Source organism: Chrysochloris asiatica, unplaced genomic scaffold (genome assembly GCF_000296735.1).
Source record: "Chrysochloris asiatica unplaced genomic scaffold, ChrAsi1.0 scaffold00005, whole genome shotgun sequence".
Taxonomy (NCBI): domain Eukaryota; kingdom Metazoa; phylum Chordata; class Mammalia; order Afrosoricida; family Chrysochloridae; genus Chrysochloris; species Chrysochloris asiatica.
The window spans coordinates 333091-349949 of NW_006408523.1; the positions used below are offsets into that span (position 1 = coordinate 333091).

The 16859-nt window shown below is 43.8% G+C and overlaps 1 protein-coding gene across 1 annotated transcript in view; it reads right to left on the minus strand.

The window, feature by feature from the left end:
* Positions 1-1428: 1428 nt before the first annotated feature.
* The window catches only part of LOC102816916 (relaxin receptor 2-like), a 109250-nt gene continuing 93819 nt past the window's right edge, over positions 1429-16859 (minus strand). The window contains 4 exon segments of the mRNA XM_006832035.1: positions 1429-1482; positions 6071-6157; positions 6159-6304; positions 12101-12319. Coding sequence (XP_006832098.1) covers positions 1429-1482; positions 6071-6157; positions 6159-6304; positions 12101-12319 — 506 coding nt within the window.

Here is a 16859-nt window from a genome sequence, read left to right on the forward strand (position 1 = left end):
TCTGTTCCACAATCTGCCCCTGGGTCCTGTTTTCATTGATGATATGGAGCTTTTCCATCATCTTTCCACAGATGTAGTCAATCTGATTTCTATGTATTCCAGCTGGTGAGGTCTTAAGAGTCAGAGAAAAAGAGGAAGACCCCCAATGAGATGGATTGGCCAGGTGGCAGCATCGATGTACTCAAGCGTGGCAACAGTAGTGAGGTTGGCCCAGGATCGGGCAGTGTTTCTTTCTATTTTGCATAAGGTCACTGTTGGTCGGTACTGACTCGATGGCACCTAACAACAACAACTACAACCACAGCGAGTATATAGTGACACAATAGATGACAGCCTAGGAAACCCTGTGGGTTAGTTCTCCTCCGTTACACCAAGGGGCGCTGTGGGTGGATGATATATAAGAGTATATACGAGGAAGACCCCCAACGAGATGGATCAGCCAGGTGGCATCATTGATGGCGTCAAGTGTGGCAGCGGTAGTGAGGTTGGCCCAGGATCGTACACTGTTTCGTTCTGCTGTGCATGGGGTCGCTATGAGTCGGTTCTGACTCGATGGCACCTGACAACAACAACAACAACAAATACGAGTATATAGTGACACAATAGATGACAGCCTGGGAAAGCCTGTGGGGCAGTTCTCCTCTGTCCCGCGGTCACTATGCATTTGAATCACTTCAGTGACACCTAATAGCAACAACTCTGTTTTTGACTTTTAATTCATAAATCTTGGAGCAGCAGTTCATTTTTATTTTTATTATTCTGACTCATGGCGCCCCTACAGGACAGAGAAGAATGGTTTCCTATGCTCTCCATCTCTACAGGAGCAGACAGCTTCATCTGTCTTCCATGGTTCCCATGGTGGGTTTTCATTGCCAACTTTTAGCCATCCAATGCTTAATCCACTGCAGCACCAGGAATATGTTTGTTTGTTTTTTCCTTCTTTGTTGTTAAGTGCCATTGAGTCAGTTCTGACACACAGTAACCCTGTAGAAAGTTTCTAAGGAACATCTGGTGTGTTTGAACGAACAACCTTTTGGTTAGCACTCCAGTGTTTATTCTGTAGTTCCACATCAGGACTCCTGTCTGGTTCCTTAGAGACCTTTAAAACTTTAGGGATTTATTCTTTTGGTTGATTCAGTTATCTTCCAAGTAGGTGAATTGCCAAGTCAATCCATTCCAGCTTAGTAAGGTGTCTTGGTGTGCTGGATCTTTAAATTCCTGCATTCATAAAGGATTAATGCATGGCCTTGTAGATGAAAGGCTTTGAGGAAGCCTGTGGCCATCTCTCTGCTGCTTAATTGCAATGTGTCTCTATTAGGGTTCTGATGTTATATGGCGCTAGCTTGTCAGCCTGCTACTGTCTGCTGTCCATTTCCAGCACTTAGAGCATAGAAGGCAAGTAATCTACCAGAGGGCTTCCTGATACGATCAATGCACGTGCCCATTTGGCCCTCGATCTCCTAACACCACCCCAATCACTGTCTAGACAGGGGGAGATATCGATTGAAAGAGATAGGACATTGACCATGAGACAAAGAAGCAGAGTGGGGAACACATAAAGGGGTGTGTGCTGGCCTGTAGGGTACCTTGGTGGCGCAGTGGTGCATCTAACCCAACAGCCGCTCTGAGGGAGAAAGATGTGTCCATCTGCTCCCCTAAACACGGCCACCTTGGGTGGCCTCCAGGACTGTCCTATTTTGACCTCTAACATCGGCAGGAGTCAGAGTCTACTGGAGCAATGGGTTGGGTTTGGTTTCTGCCTTAAAACGTATCCATCAAAATCAATGAGCTTGCTGGACATGAGAAATACCACTGGAGTTAGAGGCACCATCGTCTGAGGATGAGGACCAGACAGACCTATCTTCTCTGCCTGGTCACACATCCCCAATTTCTCACCCTCACATCTGCAGTTTCTGAGGATGACCTCTTTCAGAAAACTATATCGTCTGCAGTAAACATCAGCATTGTGAAATCCCTCAGAACCATTCCTGAAACCAAAATAAAGTGACTGATTTAGTGCATGTGTGATGAGCAGGGGTTAGAAGGCTTTAAAATGAGAAAGCAATGGAGCTTGATGAAACTAACTTTATTACTAAGGGAGACGCCTCGAAACATTTCCAACATAACTGAGACAATTCTAGACCTTTTCTTACCTCACCACGCCTTGTGTGGGGTCCTGGTGTGGTGCCGTGGGTTCATGCACTGGATTGCAAAGCCTGTTTGAATCACAAGGTTGCTGTTTCAAGCTCACCAGCTGCTCCTCCGGAAACCCTGTACAGGCTCGCTACGGGTCAGAACCGACTCGATGGCACTTAACAACAACAACAACCCTTTGTGTTGTTCTTCTGACGTGGCCTTTATATCTGTTTCTGTGTCTGCCTCCCCCCCGCCGCCCACTCGTGCTTTCTTCTTATTTAGCTTCCCACTACATTCATCCTCCTCTCTTCTTCATCTCAGGAGCCCTGATGGTGCAGTGGTTAAGTGCTCTGCTATTAACCACAAGGTGGGGGTTCGACCCCACCAGCCGCTCCACGGGAGAAAGATGTGGCAGTCTGTTCCTGTTAGGATTCACATTCTTTAAAACCCTAAGTAGCAGATGTACGCTGTCCTCTAGGGTTGCTGTGAACTGGAATCAACTCAATGGCACTCAACAACAACAACAAATACGTGTGCGCGCATGTGTGTTGTGAGAGAGGGAGAGAAAAAGGCATGAAATGCCAGCAAAGCTTTGGAAAAGGTGGAGGAAAGATTATACAGAGAAGCCTCAGTGAGGAATTGTTGTTGTTGTTGTTAAGTGCCTTCGAATCGGTTCCGACCCATAGTGACCATGCATAGGGTTTCCAAGGAGCCGCTGGTGAACTTGAACCACCGACCTTGTAGTTCAAATGGCTGTGCAGTCTGGAGCATTAACCCACAGCGCCACACCAGAAGTCTGCTTAATCACAAAAATCAGACAGGAAGCAGAGGCATGACCTAAGAGGACTCTAAGGAAGTCCCATCATTGTCTTTAATGGCCCTTTCACCTGCATGTGAATTTCCCTGTAAATCCTCACCACTGGCCCAATAAACAACATTCTTATCAAAGGAGAAAAGATTGAAGTTGTCAAGGACTTCATTTTTCTTGGCTCAACTATCAACACTTATGGAAGCAACAGTTAAGAAATCAATTGACGTATCGCATTAGGCAAATCTGCAGCACAAGACCTTTTTAAAGTGTTGAAGAGCAATGATGTCAGCTTGAGGACTAAGGTGCACCTGACCCAAGCCACGGTATTTTCAATAACCTCATATGCATGCAAAAAAATAAGGAAGAATGTAGAAGATTTGGTGCTTGTGAGTTATGGTGTTGGAGGAGAATATTGAAAGTGCCATGGGCTGCCCATAGAACCAACAGATCTGTGCTGGAAGAAGTGCAGCCAGAGTGCTCCTTGGAGGCCAGGATGGCCAAACTTCGCCTTTCCAAAGTAGGACATATTGTCAGGAGAGAGCATTCACTGGAGAAGGATATCATGTTTGGTAAGGTGGAGGGTCAGAGAAAAAGAGGAAGACCCCCAGTGACATGGATTGGCCAAGTGGCAGCATCGATGGACTCAAGTGTGGCAACAACAGTGAGGTTGGCCCAGGATTGGGCAGTGTTTCGTTCTGCCATGCATAAGGTCGCTATGGGTCGGTACCAACTCGATGGCACCTAACAACAATAACAACAAGGGTGGTCTCTGGTAGCATAGTGGTTACGAATTGGGCTGTGAACCACAAGGTCAGCAGTTCAAAACTACCAGCTGTTCTGTGGGAGAAAGTTGAGGCTTTTTGCTCCCGTAAAGATTTATAGCCTCAAAAACCTTGTACAGGGTCACTATGAGTCAGAACCGACTCCACGGCACATAACCACCTCCACCAAGGGTGATCTTGTTGGACAAACAGTGTTTGTCTCCAAGCAGGTATGCAAAGACTGTTGACTGAATGAATGAGTGCTTAACCACTGCACCACTAGCTAGGGCTGTTAAGTCTGACATGAGACATTGGGCACTAACGTGATGTCCTGTGTTCACAGCTGCTAATCCATCAGCCTCCGTAAAGTGGGACTCCAGGTCAGGGAACATCTCAGAAATCCTTTGCATCTTTTCAGCAGGATGATGATGGTTTGGCCTGATACTGAGAAATCAAGGCAAGAGACAGGAGGCTTATGGTCTTATGGCCACACTGGAGTTAGGTGATGTGAATGGTTTGATCTGATGGCCAGTTGTTGACCCTGTGTAATGGTGCCCGATGTGGGCATTCTCTGGAAGGTTGTTAGAGCTGACCAGTTACAGATCAACTGCTTATCAGTCAGTGGGCATCGACTGTACATCAGGTCTGGACAGGTGAGGAGCAGCACACCCAGGCAGCATCCTGAACACAGCTGACAATAAATACAGCCTGCATTGGCTGTAGCATCGTGTCATTCTCTCCACGCAGAAAGACTTGTGGTTGGGGAAAGTAAAGGCTCTGCACATACCATCTACAGAAAAGCGTACGAATTGTTGTTGTTAGGTGCCATCGAGTCGGTTCCAACTCAGTGACCCAGTTCATTATGAGTCAGAAGGTGGAGGAGGGTAAGTGAAAACAATGTTGCTACTCAGGTTCCAGTTCATACACACACGGGATTATTCCCAGCAAAATGTGTTCAAACGATTGTTGAACAGCTGCGGGCAAGTTCTCTCAGGAACACACTTGTCTTAGCCTCGTTTGGGCACCATGAAAGAAGAAGTCCAACTGAAACTGTGGTTTCTGAGGGGAATCATCTGGGCCAGTTCAATTCAAGGCAGAGAAGTGAACTCAGAATATTGTGTTATCATGATTGTTAAGTGCTATCAAGTTGGCACCAACTCATAGTGACCCTATGCACAACAGAGGGAAACACTGGCCAGTCCTGCGCCAACCTCACAGCTGTTGTTACGCCTGTGTCCATCGCTGCTGCCGCTTGGCCAATCCATCTCGTTGGGGGTCTTCCTCTTTCTCTGACCTTCCACCTTACCAAACATGATATCCTTTTCCAGTGACTGGTCCCTCCTGACAATATGTACAAAGTATGAGAGACGAAGTTTGGCCATCCTGGCCTCCAAGGAGCTCTCTGACTGCACCTCTTCCAAAATGGATCTATTGGTTCTTTTGGCAGCCCATGGCACTTTCAATATTCTCCTCCAACACCATAACTCAAAGGCATCAGTTCTTCTACCGTCTTCCTTATTCACTGTCCAGCTTTCGCATGCATATGAAGTTATTGAAAATACTGTGGCTTGGGTCAGAAGGTTATAGAGACTGGTTTTTTTTGGATTTTAAAGGGGTCATTTTGATAGATTTTTCTCAGAGGCCAGAGTGCAGTCATGGAGGATTACTATGAATATATTTTCAGAAAACAGAAAACTGCACTGCTGAGAAAAAGTCCAGGAAATTTGTGCTGAAGAGGAACTATTTTTTCATCATGTCAGCATACCTGCTCATTCTCAGAGAATGGCAAGTGTTGTCTTAGGAGAATTGCTTTGGGAACCTTACCCCATCCACCGTACAGTCCTGATCTTGCCCTTTGAGTCTTCTTATTGCCCCCCAAACTCAAAGAACATTGAAAAGGAACACAATTTGAGTCCCACAAGAATGCCCTAACTGCTGTTTTGCCATGGCGTAAATCAAAGAGCCCAGAATGCTTCAGGAAAGGGTTAGAGAGATGGGAATGTTCAGAAGTATGTAGACCTAGATGGAGGAGATGCTGAGAAACAATAGCTTCACGTTTTGGTCTTTTTGTTTAATAAAGTTGTCTGTTATTTAGTGGGAGTCTTGGTGTGGTGCTGTGGGTTAGTGCACTGGACTGCAAAGTCGGTTTGAACCACAAAGTTAGTGGCTCAAGCTCAGCTGCTCCTCGGAAACCTTATACAGGTTTGCTATGGGTCAGAACCAACTCAATGGCACTTAACAATAACTAGAAGATTATTTGGTAGATATATATACCTTGTCCTAGTTTCTTGTTGTAGTTTGTCTGTTGAAAGAGAACCCACAATCCAACCCATTCCTAGGGAATCTGTCTCCTTGTACTAACCTCGAGGGTCATCTTGTTCAACATCCCAGGTTTAAGTGATGCGGAGTGATCTGTCCACACAATGGGCATTGATAGACTTTTTTGTTTTTGTTTTGGAGACTGACATCCTGTAGGGCTTGTTCAGCAGTTGTTTCAGCTTGTCCTTAAAGAGGCTGGTGGTGAGCATGTAGAGGATTGGATTCAAGGCACTGTTGACCGGAAGGAAGAAAATGACCATCCAGGAAGTGAGTGTGCCTGGGGAGGAAGATGAATATGGAATCTGAAGTAGTAAACACATGTAAAACAAATCTGACTTTGCAATGTTTCTTTTGAGGGAGAGGTCTGAATCATTAACATTTTCTGTCAGCTTGTTGAAAACTCTACGCCGTTCAATTCAAGGGCCTGTCACATAACTTCTCTGAACTTCAGTAACAGGTGTGGCACAATGGTTAAGCACTCAGCAGCTAACTGAAAGGTTGTGGGTGCAAATCCACTCAAATGCTCTGTAGGAGAAAGACTTGGTGATCTGCTCCCTTAAAGATTCCAGCCTAGAAGACCCTATGGGCAGGTTTAATCTGTCCCGTGGGGTTACCACGAGTTGGGTTTGACTTGATGGCCCCTCTTCATAGTACTTATATCTGTATTCTGATATTAATCCATCACAATTTCCAAGACCCTCAGGTGAATGCAGATGTAAGTGCTGTAAAGGGATGTCAGCAGAGTTGATTGGCTCCCAGCCCTCCTACGTCTCATGTGTAAACTCTCAAAGAGGAGGCTTAGGAAGGCTCAGTGATTCACCCACTCTCATAAAGATCATCTTTAGATCTTAAACCAAAAGTATCCCCTGAAGTCTTCTTAAAACCAAGTACCAGTTTAGCTCTACTAATAAAGAATGACTGCCTTGAGCACTGTGCTTTTAAACATCTGTCCAGTGATCAAACTGACAAAAGCAACTCGAAAGATTCGATAGGAAGCTTAGGGAGCATTGAGTTCAAGTTCACAGGGAAGGAGTTCAGACACAGAGTTTGAGAATGGCTGCACAACATGAAGGGTGGACTCAGTGTTACTGAATTGTACACGTAGAAACTATTGAACTTGTGTGTGTTTTGCTGTGTATATTCTCAACAAAGGAGCCCTGGTGCAGCGCTGTGGGATAAAGGTGGGTTTGAACCACAAGCTCGGCAGTTCAAACTCACTAGTTGCTCCTTAGTAACCCTGTACAGGGTCTCTATGAGTCGGAACTAAGTTGATGGTACTTAACAACAACAACAACAATTCTCAACAAAAAGCTAAATAAAACTTAAAAAAGAAAAAGGAGGAGAAGGGGCTTCTCCCAAGGAGATCAAGACTTCTTTTTTGGTTCCTGAGGGGGTTTAAGGCAAACCTCAAAGCTCTAAACTACATGTGCAGAAGGACACTGGCCCAAGAACGTTTTAACAAGACACATTTTCCTCTTCTAGTTCCCTTGTCAGAGTGTCCCTCAGATTGGAAGGCACTCAGAATACACCTGGGGAAGAGCTGCCTTCTCAGAGTAGAGTTGACCTTCATGATGTGGGTGGGGCAAAGCTCTCAGGGCCTTCATTTGCTGATGAAGCACAACTCAAAACAGGAAGAAGCAGCTGCAAACATCCCTTAGTAATCCGAACACGGAATGTACGAATCTAAGAAATTTGAAGGTTGTCGAAAATGAAATGGAATACATAAAAATAGACATTAATGAGTTAAATGGACTGGTATTGACCATTTTGAATCCCACAGTCACATGGTTGACTAAGGCAGCAACAACAGATTGAAGAGGAATGGTGTTGCAATCATCTTCACAAAAACATTTCAAGATCCATCTTGAAGTACGATGCTGTCTGTGCTAGGATAACAGTCATATGCCTGTAAGGAAGACCAGTGAATACAACTCTTATTCAAATTTACAACCAGTCACTAAAGGGAGTTATCATGAAATTGAAGAATTCTACCAACTTCTTCAGTATGAAATTGATCAAACATGCATTAAGATGTATTGATAATTACTGGTAATTGGAAATCAAAGGATCAATAATTGGAAAACGTGGTCCTGGTGACAGAAATGATGCTGGAGATCACATGATAGAATTTTGTAAGACCAATGACTTATTCATTGCAAAAGCCTTTTTTAAGCAACATAAAAGATGAGTATACACACGGACCTTACAGGATGACACGTACAGAAATCAAATTGACTATATCTGTGAGAAGAGCCGGTGGGAAAGCCAAAACAAGCCAGGAGCAGAATGTGGGGTAGACTATCAATTGTTCATATATAAATTCAAGCTAAAGCTGAAGAAAATTAAAACAAGTCCATGAAAGCCATGAACATATCCCAACTGAATTTAGAGATCATCTCTAGAACAAATTTGATGCATTAGATGCTAATGACCAAAACCCAGAAGAGTTATGGGATGTAATCAAGCACATCATACAGGAAGAAAGCATAAGGCCATTAAGAAGACAAGAATGAAGGAAAAGACCAAAATGGATGTCAGAAAGTACTCTGAAACTTGCTGTCTAAAATAGAGATGCTAAAGCAAATGGAAAACATGACAAGGCTTAAGAGCTGAACAGAAATTTTCAAAGGGCAGCTCAAGAAGACAAAGTCAAATATAGTAATGAAATATGCAAAGATGTGGAGATAAAAAAATCAAAAGGGAAGAACACCTTCAGCACTTCTCAAGATGAAAGAGCTGAAGGAAATATTCTAGCATCAACTGTCAATATTGAAGGGCTCTAACGGCAAAAATTTGAATGATACAGAAAGTGTCAAAAGAAGATGGAAGGAATATATACAGTTACTGTGCCAAAAAGAAGTGGCCTATGTTCAGCCATCTCAAGCAGTAGCATATGCTCAAGAACCTGAAGGAAAATGTCTAATGTGCACTGAAGGCATTGGCAAAGAAAAAGGCTCTGGGAACTGGCAAAGAACAAATTGAAATCTTTCAACAAACTGATGCTGTACTGGAGACACTCATCTATACCAGGAAATTTGGAAGACAGCTGCCTGGCAAACTGATTTGATCCATGTTTGTGCTCCTTCCAAAGAGCGGAGACCCAACTGAATGCAGAAATCATTGGACAGTATTAATATCACATGTAAGTAAACTTTTGCTAAATATAATCCCAAAACAACTGCAACAGTACATTGACAGAGAATTGCCAAAGGTTCAAGCCAGATTCCATGAGGATGTGAAATGAGAAATATCAGTGTTGATATCATATATTCTTGGCTGAAAGGAGAAAATACCAGAAAGATCATAGTTGTTGTTAAGTGCCGTCAAGTCAATTCTGACCCATTGCGACCCTGTATAGGCCTTCCAAGGAGCAGCTGGTGAGCTTGAGTCGCCGACCTTGCAGTTCAAATGGCTTTGCAGTCTGGCACATTAACCCACAGCGCCACACCAGGACTCCAGAAAGATTGTTACCTATGCTTTATTAACTATGTAAAAGCTTTTGACTGTGTGGATCACAACAAGCTATGAATAAAATTTTGAAGAATGAGTATTCCAGAACACTTAGTTGTGGTAACAAGAAATCTATATGTAGACCCAAAGGCAATCATTCAAACAGAGCAAATGGTTTAAAACTGAATGGTTTAAAATCAGTAAAGGTGTGCCAGGGCTGTATTTTTTCACCTTACTTATCCAATTTGTATGCTGAGCAAATAATCCAAGAAGCTGGATTATGTGAAGAAGAACATGGCATCCAGATTGGAGGAAGACTCATTAACAACCTGAGAGATGCAGATGATACAAACTTGCTTTCTGAAAGTGAACAGGATTTAAAATACTGCTGAAGATCAAAGTCCACAACCTTCTGTATGGGTTGTATGTCAGTGTAAGAAAAAAAAACAAAAAACAAAAAACAAAAAACCCCCCAGAAATACTCACCACTAGATTAGTAATTTATGTCATGATAAAAGGACAAAAGATTGAAGTTGTCAAAGACTGCATTTTGCTCCGATCAGCCATCAAATCTCATGGAAGCAGCAGTCAAGAAATCAAAGGATTTATTGCATTAGGTAAATCTGCCGCACAAGATCACTTTAGAGTGTTCAAGAGCAAAGATGTCAGTTTGAGGACTAAGGTGCACCTGACCCAAGCCATGGTATTTTCAATAGCCTCATATGCATGTGAATGTTGGACAGTGAATAAAGAAGACTGTAGAAGAATTGATGCATATGGTGTTGGAGAAGAATTCTAAAAGTACCGTAGACTTCCAGAAAAGCAAGTAAATCTGTGTTGAAAGAAGCACAGCTAGAATGCTTATTCGAAGCCAGGATGGTGAGACTTTGTATCTCATACTTTGGACATGTGATCAGGACCAGTCCTTGGAGACGGACATCATGCATGGCAAAGTGGAGAGTCAACGACGAGGAAGAGCCCCAGTGTAGAGGTCCAGGGGCAGCTGCAGTAGGGTCAAATGTAACAACAATTGTGAGGCTATGGCAGGACTGGACAGTCTTCCATTCTGTTGTTTATAGGGTCATTCTAAGTCGACATTGACTTGACGAAATTTAACAACAGCTGAACAAGATCTCTTTAATGTGTTCAAGAGCAAAGATATAAGTTTGAGGACTATGGTGTGCATGACCCAAACCATGGTGTGAAAGTTGAACAATGAATAAGGGAGGCCATAGAAGAGTTGACACATGTGTATTTTGCTGTTGAAGAAGAATATTGAAAGGCGTAACAACAATCAATGCCCATGAAAGCAGCAGGAAAGACATGAAATGACATATTACATCGGGAAACTCTTCTGCAAAAGACCTCTGTTAAGTGTTAGAAAGCAAAGATGTCACTCTGAAGACTAAGGCAGGTCAGTCTCAAACCACAGTATTGTCAATCGGAGTCCTGGTGTGGCACTGTGGGTTGATGCGCTGGATGGCAAAGTCATGTGGAAGCACAAGGTCAGCGGTTCATGCTCACTAGTCACTCCTCTGAAACCCTATACAGGGTCGGTACAGGTCAGAACCGATTTGACAGCACTTAACGACAACAACAAAATATGCATGCAAAGGCTGGACAATGAATAAGAAAGGCTGAAGGAAGATTGATGCCTTTGAATTACGGTACTGGCAAAGAATATTAAAAATGCTATGGGCTGCCAAAAGAATGAACAAAGCTGTCCTGAACGAATACAGCCAGAATGCTCCTTAGATGTGGGACTTTGTCTCACGTCATCAGGAGGGACCAGTCCCTGGAGAAGGATATCATGCTTGGTTAAGTAGAGAGTAAGTGAACTAAAGGAAGCCCTCAATGAGATGGATGTCTCAGTGGCTCAAGCACAGTAATGATTGTGAGGCTGGCGTACAACCAGGCAGTGTTTCCTTCTGTTGTGTGCTATGGGTTACTATGAGTAGGAACCAACTGTAGACACCTAATGAAAACAATGACCACACAGGGACTCTAGTGTCACCTTGTTGTTGTGGTTATGTGCCGTGGAGTCGGTTCCGACTCATAGCGACCCTGCACAGGGTTTCCGAGGCTGTAAATCTTTATGGGAGCAGAACGCCTCATCTTTCTCCCATGGAACTGCTGGTAGTTTTGAACTGCTGACCTTGAGGTTGGCAGCCTGACTTGTAACCACTACACTACCAGAGTATCACCTTAGCTCCTGTTTTTTCCTTGAAATTATTTGGCATTATTTTATCTGTTTTATTAATATTATTTTTATGCTATGTCATCAGTACCCAGTTCCCAATATGAAAATAAACTCAAAATTCTGTTGTTGTAGAGTTGATTCCAAGCCATCACTGCCCAGTAGGACAGGATGGAAGTGCTCCCTGGAGTTTCTAAGACTGTACCTGTTTATGGAAGGAGGCTGTCTCATCTTTCTCCTGTGCGCCGCTGGTGGAGCCAGACTGCTAACTTCCTGTGCCCCCAGGACTCTTTCTATCTCAGGATACCAGTGATAAAGCACAACAGGAAACAGCACTGAAGCCACTGCTAATCTTGTTTCTGACCTCATCCAGCAAAGGGTGAGACAGGTCTCAAGGTTCTTGTAAACAATAGAGGAGAGACTGACCTGGTATTCCTACCCGGAACAGGGAAAGGATTTTCATGACAAATACAGGAATCCAGCAGATGGCATCAGAGAACACTATAAAAAAGAAACGGTTGGCCACAGCCACTTCTCTTGCAATGTGTCTCCTCCCGCGGGCAGTCTGCAGGGCGGTCTTTTGGATGGAACAGAACACAGTGATGTAGGCAGACAGAATGATGAGGAAAGCCGGCAAGTTCACACCTGTGAGAAAAGGCACACATCTTACCATCTCAGATGCATAAGTCAGCAGTAAGAATGTGGTGGTACCAAGGCAGTAAATGTAGAGTCCTGGTGTGGTGCTGTGGGTTAATGCGTCAGACTGCAAAGCCATTTGAACTGCAAGGTTGGCGGTTCAAGCTCACCAGCTGCTCCTTGGAAACCCTATACAGGGTCACTATGGGTTGGAATTGACTCAACAGCATTTAACAACAGGCAGTAAATACGCTTACTGTTAAGCTGGCACTTCCAAAGATTCCTGATGGCACAAGTGGAAAGCTTGGTGGTTAGAACTCACCCAGCAGTTCTGCAGGAAAAAGGCCTGCAGACCTGTTCCCATAGAGACCACAGGACAGAAAACCCCTCGGGGCAGCTGTGCTCTGTCACATGGACTTGCTACAAGTCAGAATCCACTTGCAGGCACACAACATTGACAAGAGTGATGTTCAACTAAAACCCTGGCTATAATCTGGAACAAAAAAAAGACACTGGATTTGGCAGGTCCTTAACAAAGAGAGAGAGAGAGAGATTTCAAGTATATAGACCCTTTATGAAAAATTCTAGACCTCTGAAATTCAGATCTAAATATATTTATTGGGAGGTGAACTCTAGCATCTTTGAAATATGAACAAAAGCTTTTTTTTTGTTTTTGGTAGCTCTGTGAAATCCTATGCTTTAATGGATTACTGCCATTGAACACACATCTCAGAAAATAAATATAACCCCTTTCACTTCTCTTATAAATAGAATAAGATAACCTTGGGATTTATCAAGAATAAAATCCCCTTCAGAAATGCTATCCTCGTGTGTTTTGGTTTTAAATGAACAATGGTTGCTGTTGCTAAGTTCCGTTGAGTCATTTGCAACTCATAACAACCCTGTATAGGGCTTCTGAGGAGCAGCTGGTGAAATTGAACCGCCACCTTATGGTTCAAACCAACCTTTTGGTTAAGTGCTTATCCTACAGCGCTTAACCTACTAAAACCCCAAACCCACTGCCATGAAGTGGATCTTGACTCTTTGTAACATTATACGATAGAGTCAGAATACCCCAGAGCATTTCCAAGGCTGTGGGCTTTACAGAAGCAGACTGTGTCATCTTCCGCCCAAGGAGCGGCTGGTGGGTTCAAACCACCAAACTTTCAGTTAGTAGCGCAATGTTTAACTCACTATGCACCACGGCTCCTTGAAAAATGATACATGGAGCAAAAATATATGGTTTTGTTATTTGCCTTCAGTTCGTTTAGAGTAATTTAAACTACTACAGACATGGAAAAAGAAGAAAACCAGAAAAAACTCAGCCCCATGACTCATTCACTCAGAAGGGTCCCGCTGACACGACTATCTCCTGGGAAACCTACACAGGGTCACTGTGAGTCAGGACCAACTCCACGGCACTCACTTAACAACAACTATATTTACATAAGGAGCTCTGGTAGCGTAGTGGTTACGAATCGGGCTGTGAACCGTAAGGTCAGCAGTTCGAAACTACCAGCCGCTCCACGGGAGAAAGATGAGGCTTTCTACTCCCGTAAGGATTTACACCCTCGGAAACCATGTACAGGGTCGCTATGGGTAGGAACCGACTCGACGGCACTTAACAACAACAACAACAACATATTTACATAGGAGTCCTGGTGTGCTGCTAAAGAGTAAACACTAGATTGCTAAACAGCGTGGTCAGTAGTTCAAACCCACCAAGCTGCTCCTTGGAAACTCTATACAGGGTTCCTATGAGTCTGAATTGACTCGATGGCACTTAACAACAATGTATATATATATATATGATGATGATGTATGTGTACATCAAGTCACAGTGACCCTATAGGACAGGGTAGAGCTACTCCTTAGTTACAAGACTGTAACTCTTAGAGAAGCAGACCATCACATCTTTCTTCTGAGGAGCAGCTGGTGGGCTTGAACCACCTACCTTTGTGGTTAGCAGCTGAGTGCTTCACCATGGTGCCGCCAGGGCTCCTTAGCTCTCTTCTTGGAGTCTGTTGGAAGCTCCAAGCCCCTAGCCAACTCCATTCCTTCCCTGTAAGAGCCAACCACAGGTGACATCCCAGCCTTACACTGGCTCCCCTCCCAACCCACCTTCACTTGGCTAACACCACCCCAGCCTCTGGGTCCCAATTGGGGCATTTCTAGTGAGAAGCTTCCCTGGTGTTCAGATGTGCAGTTCCTAGATCACCCTGCCCTCCTCCACTGTGGTATTTAGCATCCTGGGATGTCAGGACTTGTTGACTGGTCTGCGCCCCCCTCACTGCACTGCAAGGTCCTGGAGGGTCCAGACCTGCTGTGTTGTGTCTCTAGTACCCAGCCTAGGACTCAAGTCCTCGTACATTCAATGAAAGTGTGTGTCTATATGCGCGTGAGTTTCTGTGTGTGCTTATGCGTGTCTGTGACTAGTTGTTTGTAAATGTGTGTGTCTGAGTGTATGTTTGTGAACATACATCTGTGCATGTGAGTCACAGGAGGTCTCTAATAAGTGCATTAGACTGGAGCAGTAGGAAATGAACACTGGAGAAATATAGACAACAGCCTACAGTACCTTAGGAGTGACACACACAGGTGTAACTATAAGGGAAGTAGTATGTGTGGTGGTGTATTATGAAAGTGGTACAGGGACTGCATTTTGTTTTTGAGAGGAGGAAGAGAGTGCTCATGAAGACAAAGTGTCGCAGAAGAGCCAGGAATTGAGGTCGGGGGCATTGGATGGATGTCTTCTGTGACTATATGAAATTGACTCCAGGAGCAGCAGTAGGGAGCCAATGAAGGTCTCTGAGCAGAGGCAGTCACTGTGGGACTCAGGGAGATGACAGTGGTGTGGAGGACAGACAAACTGGAACGGGAGGGAGCAAATGGACTCATGCAGAACTAAGGTGATGGTAGTGGGTAGAGAGGGGAGAGATAGAGACCCGGGCACACGTTTATGAAACAGAAAGAACTGAGGGAGCTTGGTGCCCAAACACTCTAATGGCAGACAAGGTGTGAGACAAAGGACTTGAGTTGGTCTTTGTCTTTGGCTACTGAAAGGTGTGGTTCTGATGAAAGAAAGGAGGTGGGAAAGGCCTTAGTTCCACAGGAAAGATGCATATTAGGTAATAGAAAATGTTTTATGAATTAGATAATAGAAAAACATGTCATTGATTTGTAATAGAAAACTTATCATTTTTCTAAAAAAATTGTAGAGAGTTAAGAAAACTGAAAAGGAGTTTTCCTTATGGTTGCATTTGACAAATTACAGTAAATGTTTTCCATTTGGATAGTTTTCCTACTAATGAGTATTTTCAATAGCTTCATATGCATGTGAATGTTGGCCAATGAAAAAGGAAGACCATAGAAGAATTGATGCTTTTGAGTTATGGTGTTGGAGGAGAATATTGAAAGTACCACAGTCTGCCAAAAGAACCAACAGATCTGTGTTGGAAGAAGTGCAGCCAGAGTGCTCCTTGGAGGTCAGGATGGCCAAACTTCATCTCTCATACTTCGGGCATATTATCAGAGAGGTTCAGTCCCTGGAGAAGAACATCATGCTTGGTCAAATGCAGGGTCATCAAAACCCAGTAAGACCCCCAATGAGATGGGTTGGCACAGTGGTAGCAGCAACAGACTCAAGTGTAGTAGCTATTGTGAGGGTGGCAGAGGACTGGGCAGTTTTGTTCTGTTGTACAGGGGGTTGCTATGGGTCTGAACCAACTCATTGGCACTGAGCAACAATGAGTTTTCAGAATTTTACTATGATCTATTTAACAAATAACTTTGTTGTTGTTAAGTGCCATGGAATCAGTTTCAAATTGTAGTACCCTGAATTGTGTTTCTGAGGCTGTGAATCTTTGCAGGAGCTGAAAGTCTCATCTTTCTTCCTCAGAATGCCTTGTGGGCTTGAACCACTGACCTTGTCCTTATCCTACAAAGTCGATATTGTTAAAAAAAAAAAAATGAGCTCAAATAATTTCTTAGGCTTGTAGGACAAGGTACTCAACTAGAATTCCTTCTGCTCACAGTCACTTGGATCTTACAGGTAATGAAAAGATCATTCACACATATCCTGATTATATATTTTCCTTTCCACCCTAAACCTCTCTAATAAAAAGTTCAATAAAAAACTTCTATACATGGGTCCTGGTGTGGCGCTGTGGGTTAATGAGCCAGACTGCAAAGCCGTTTGAACTGCAAGGTTGGTGGTTCAAGCTCACCAGTTGCTCCTTGGAAACTCTATACAGGGTTGCTTTGGGTCGGGATTAACTTAACGACACTTAATCACCACCACAACAATGAGCACCACAACAATTTACAACGAAGCTGTAAATCCTTACGGGTGCAGAAAGCCTCATCTTTCTCCCATGGAACAGCTGGTAGCTTCGAAATGCTGACCGTGAGATTAGCAGCCCGATTGGTAACCACTAAACTACCAGAGCTCCTTCAGTGGATGATATGTAAGAGTATATATAAACTACCAGAGCTCCTTCAGTGGATGATATGTAAGAGTATATACAAGTATATAGTGACACAATAGATG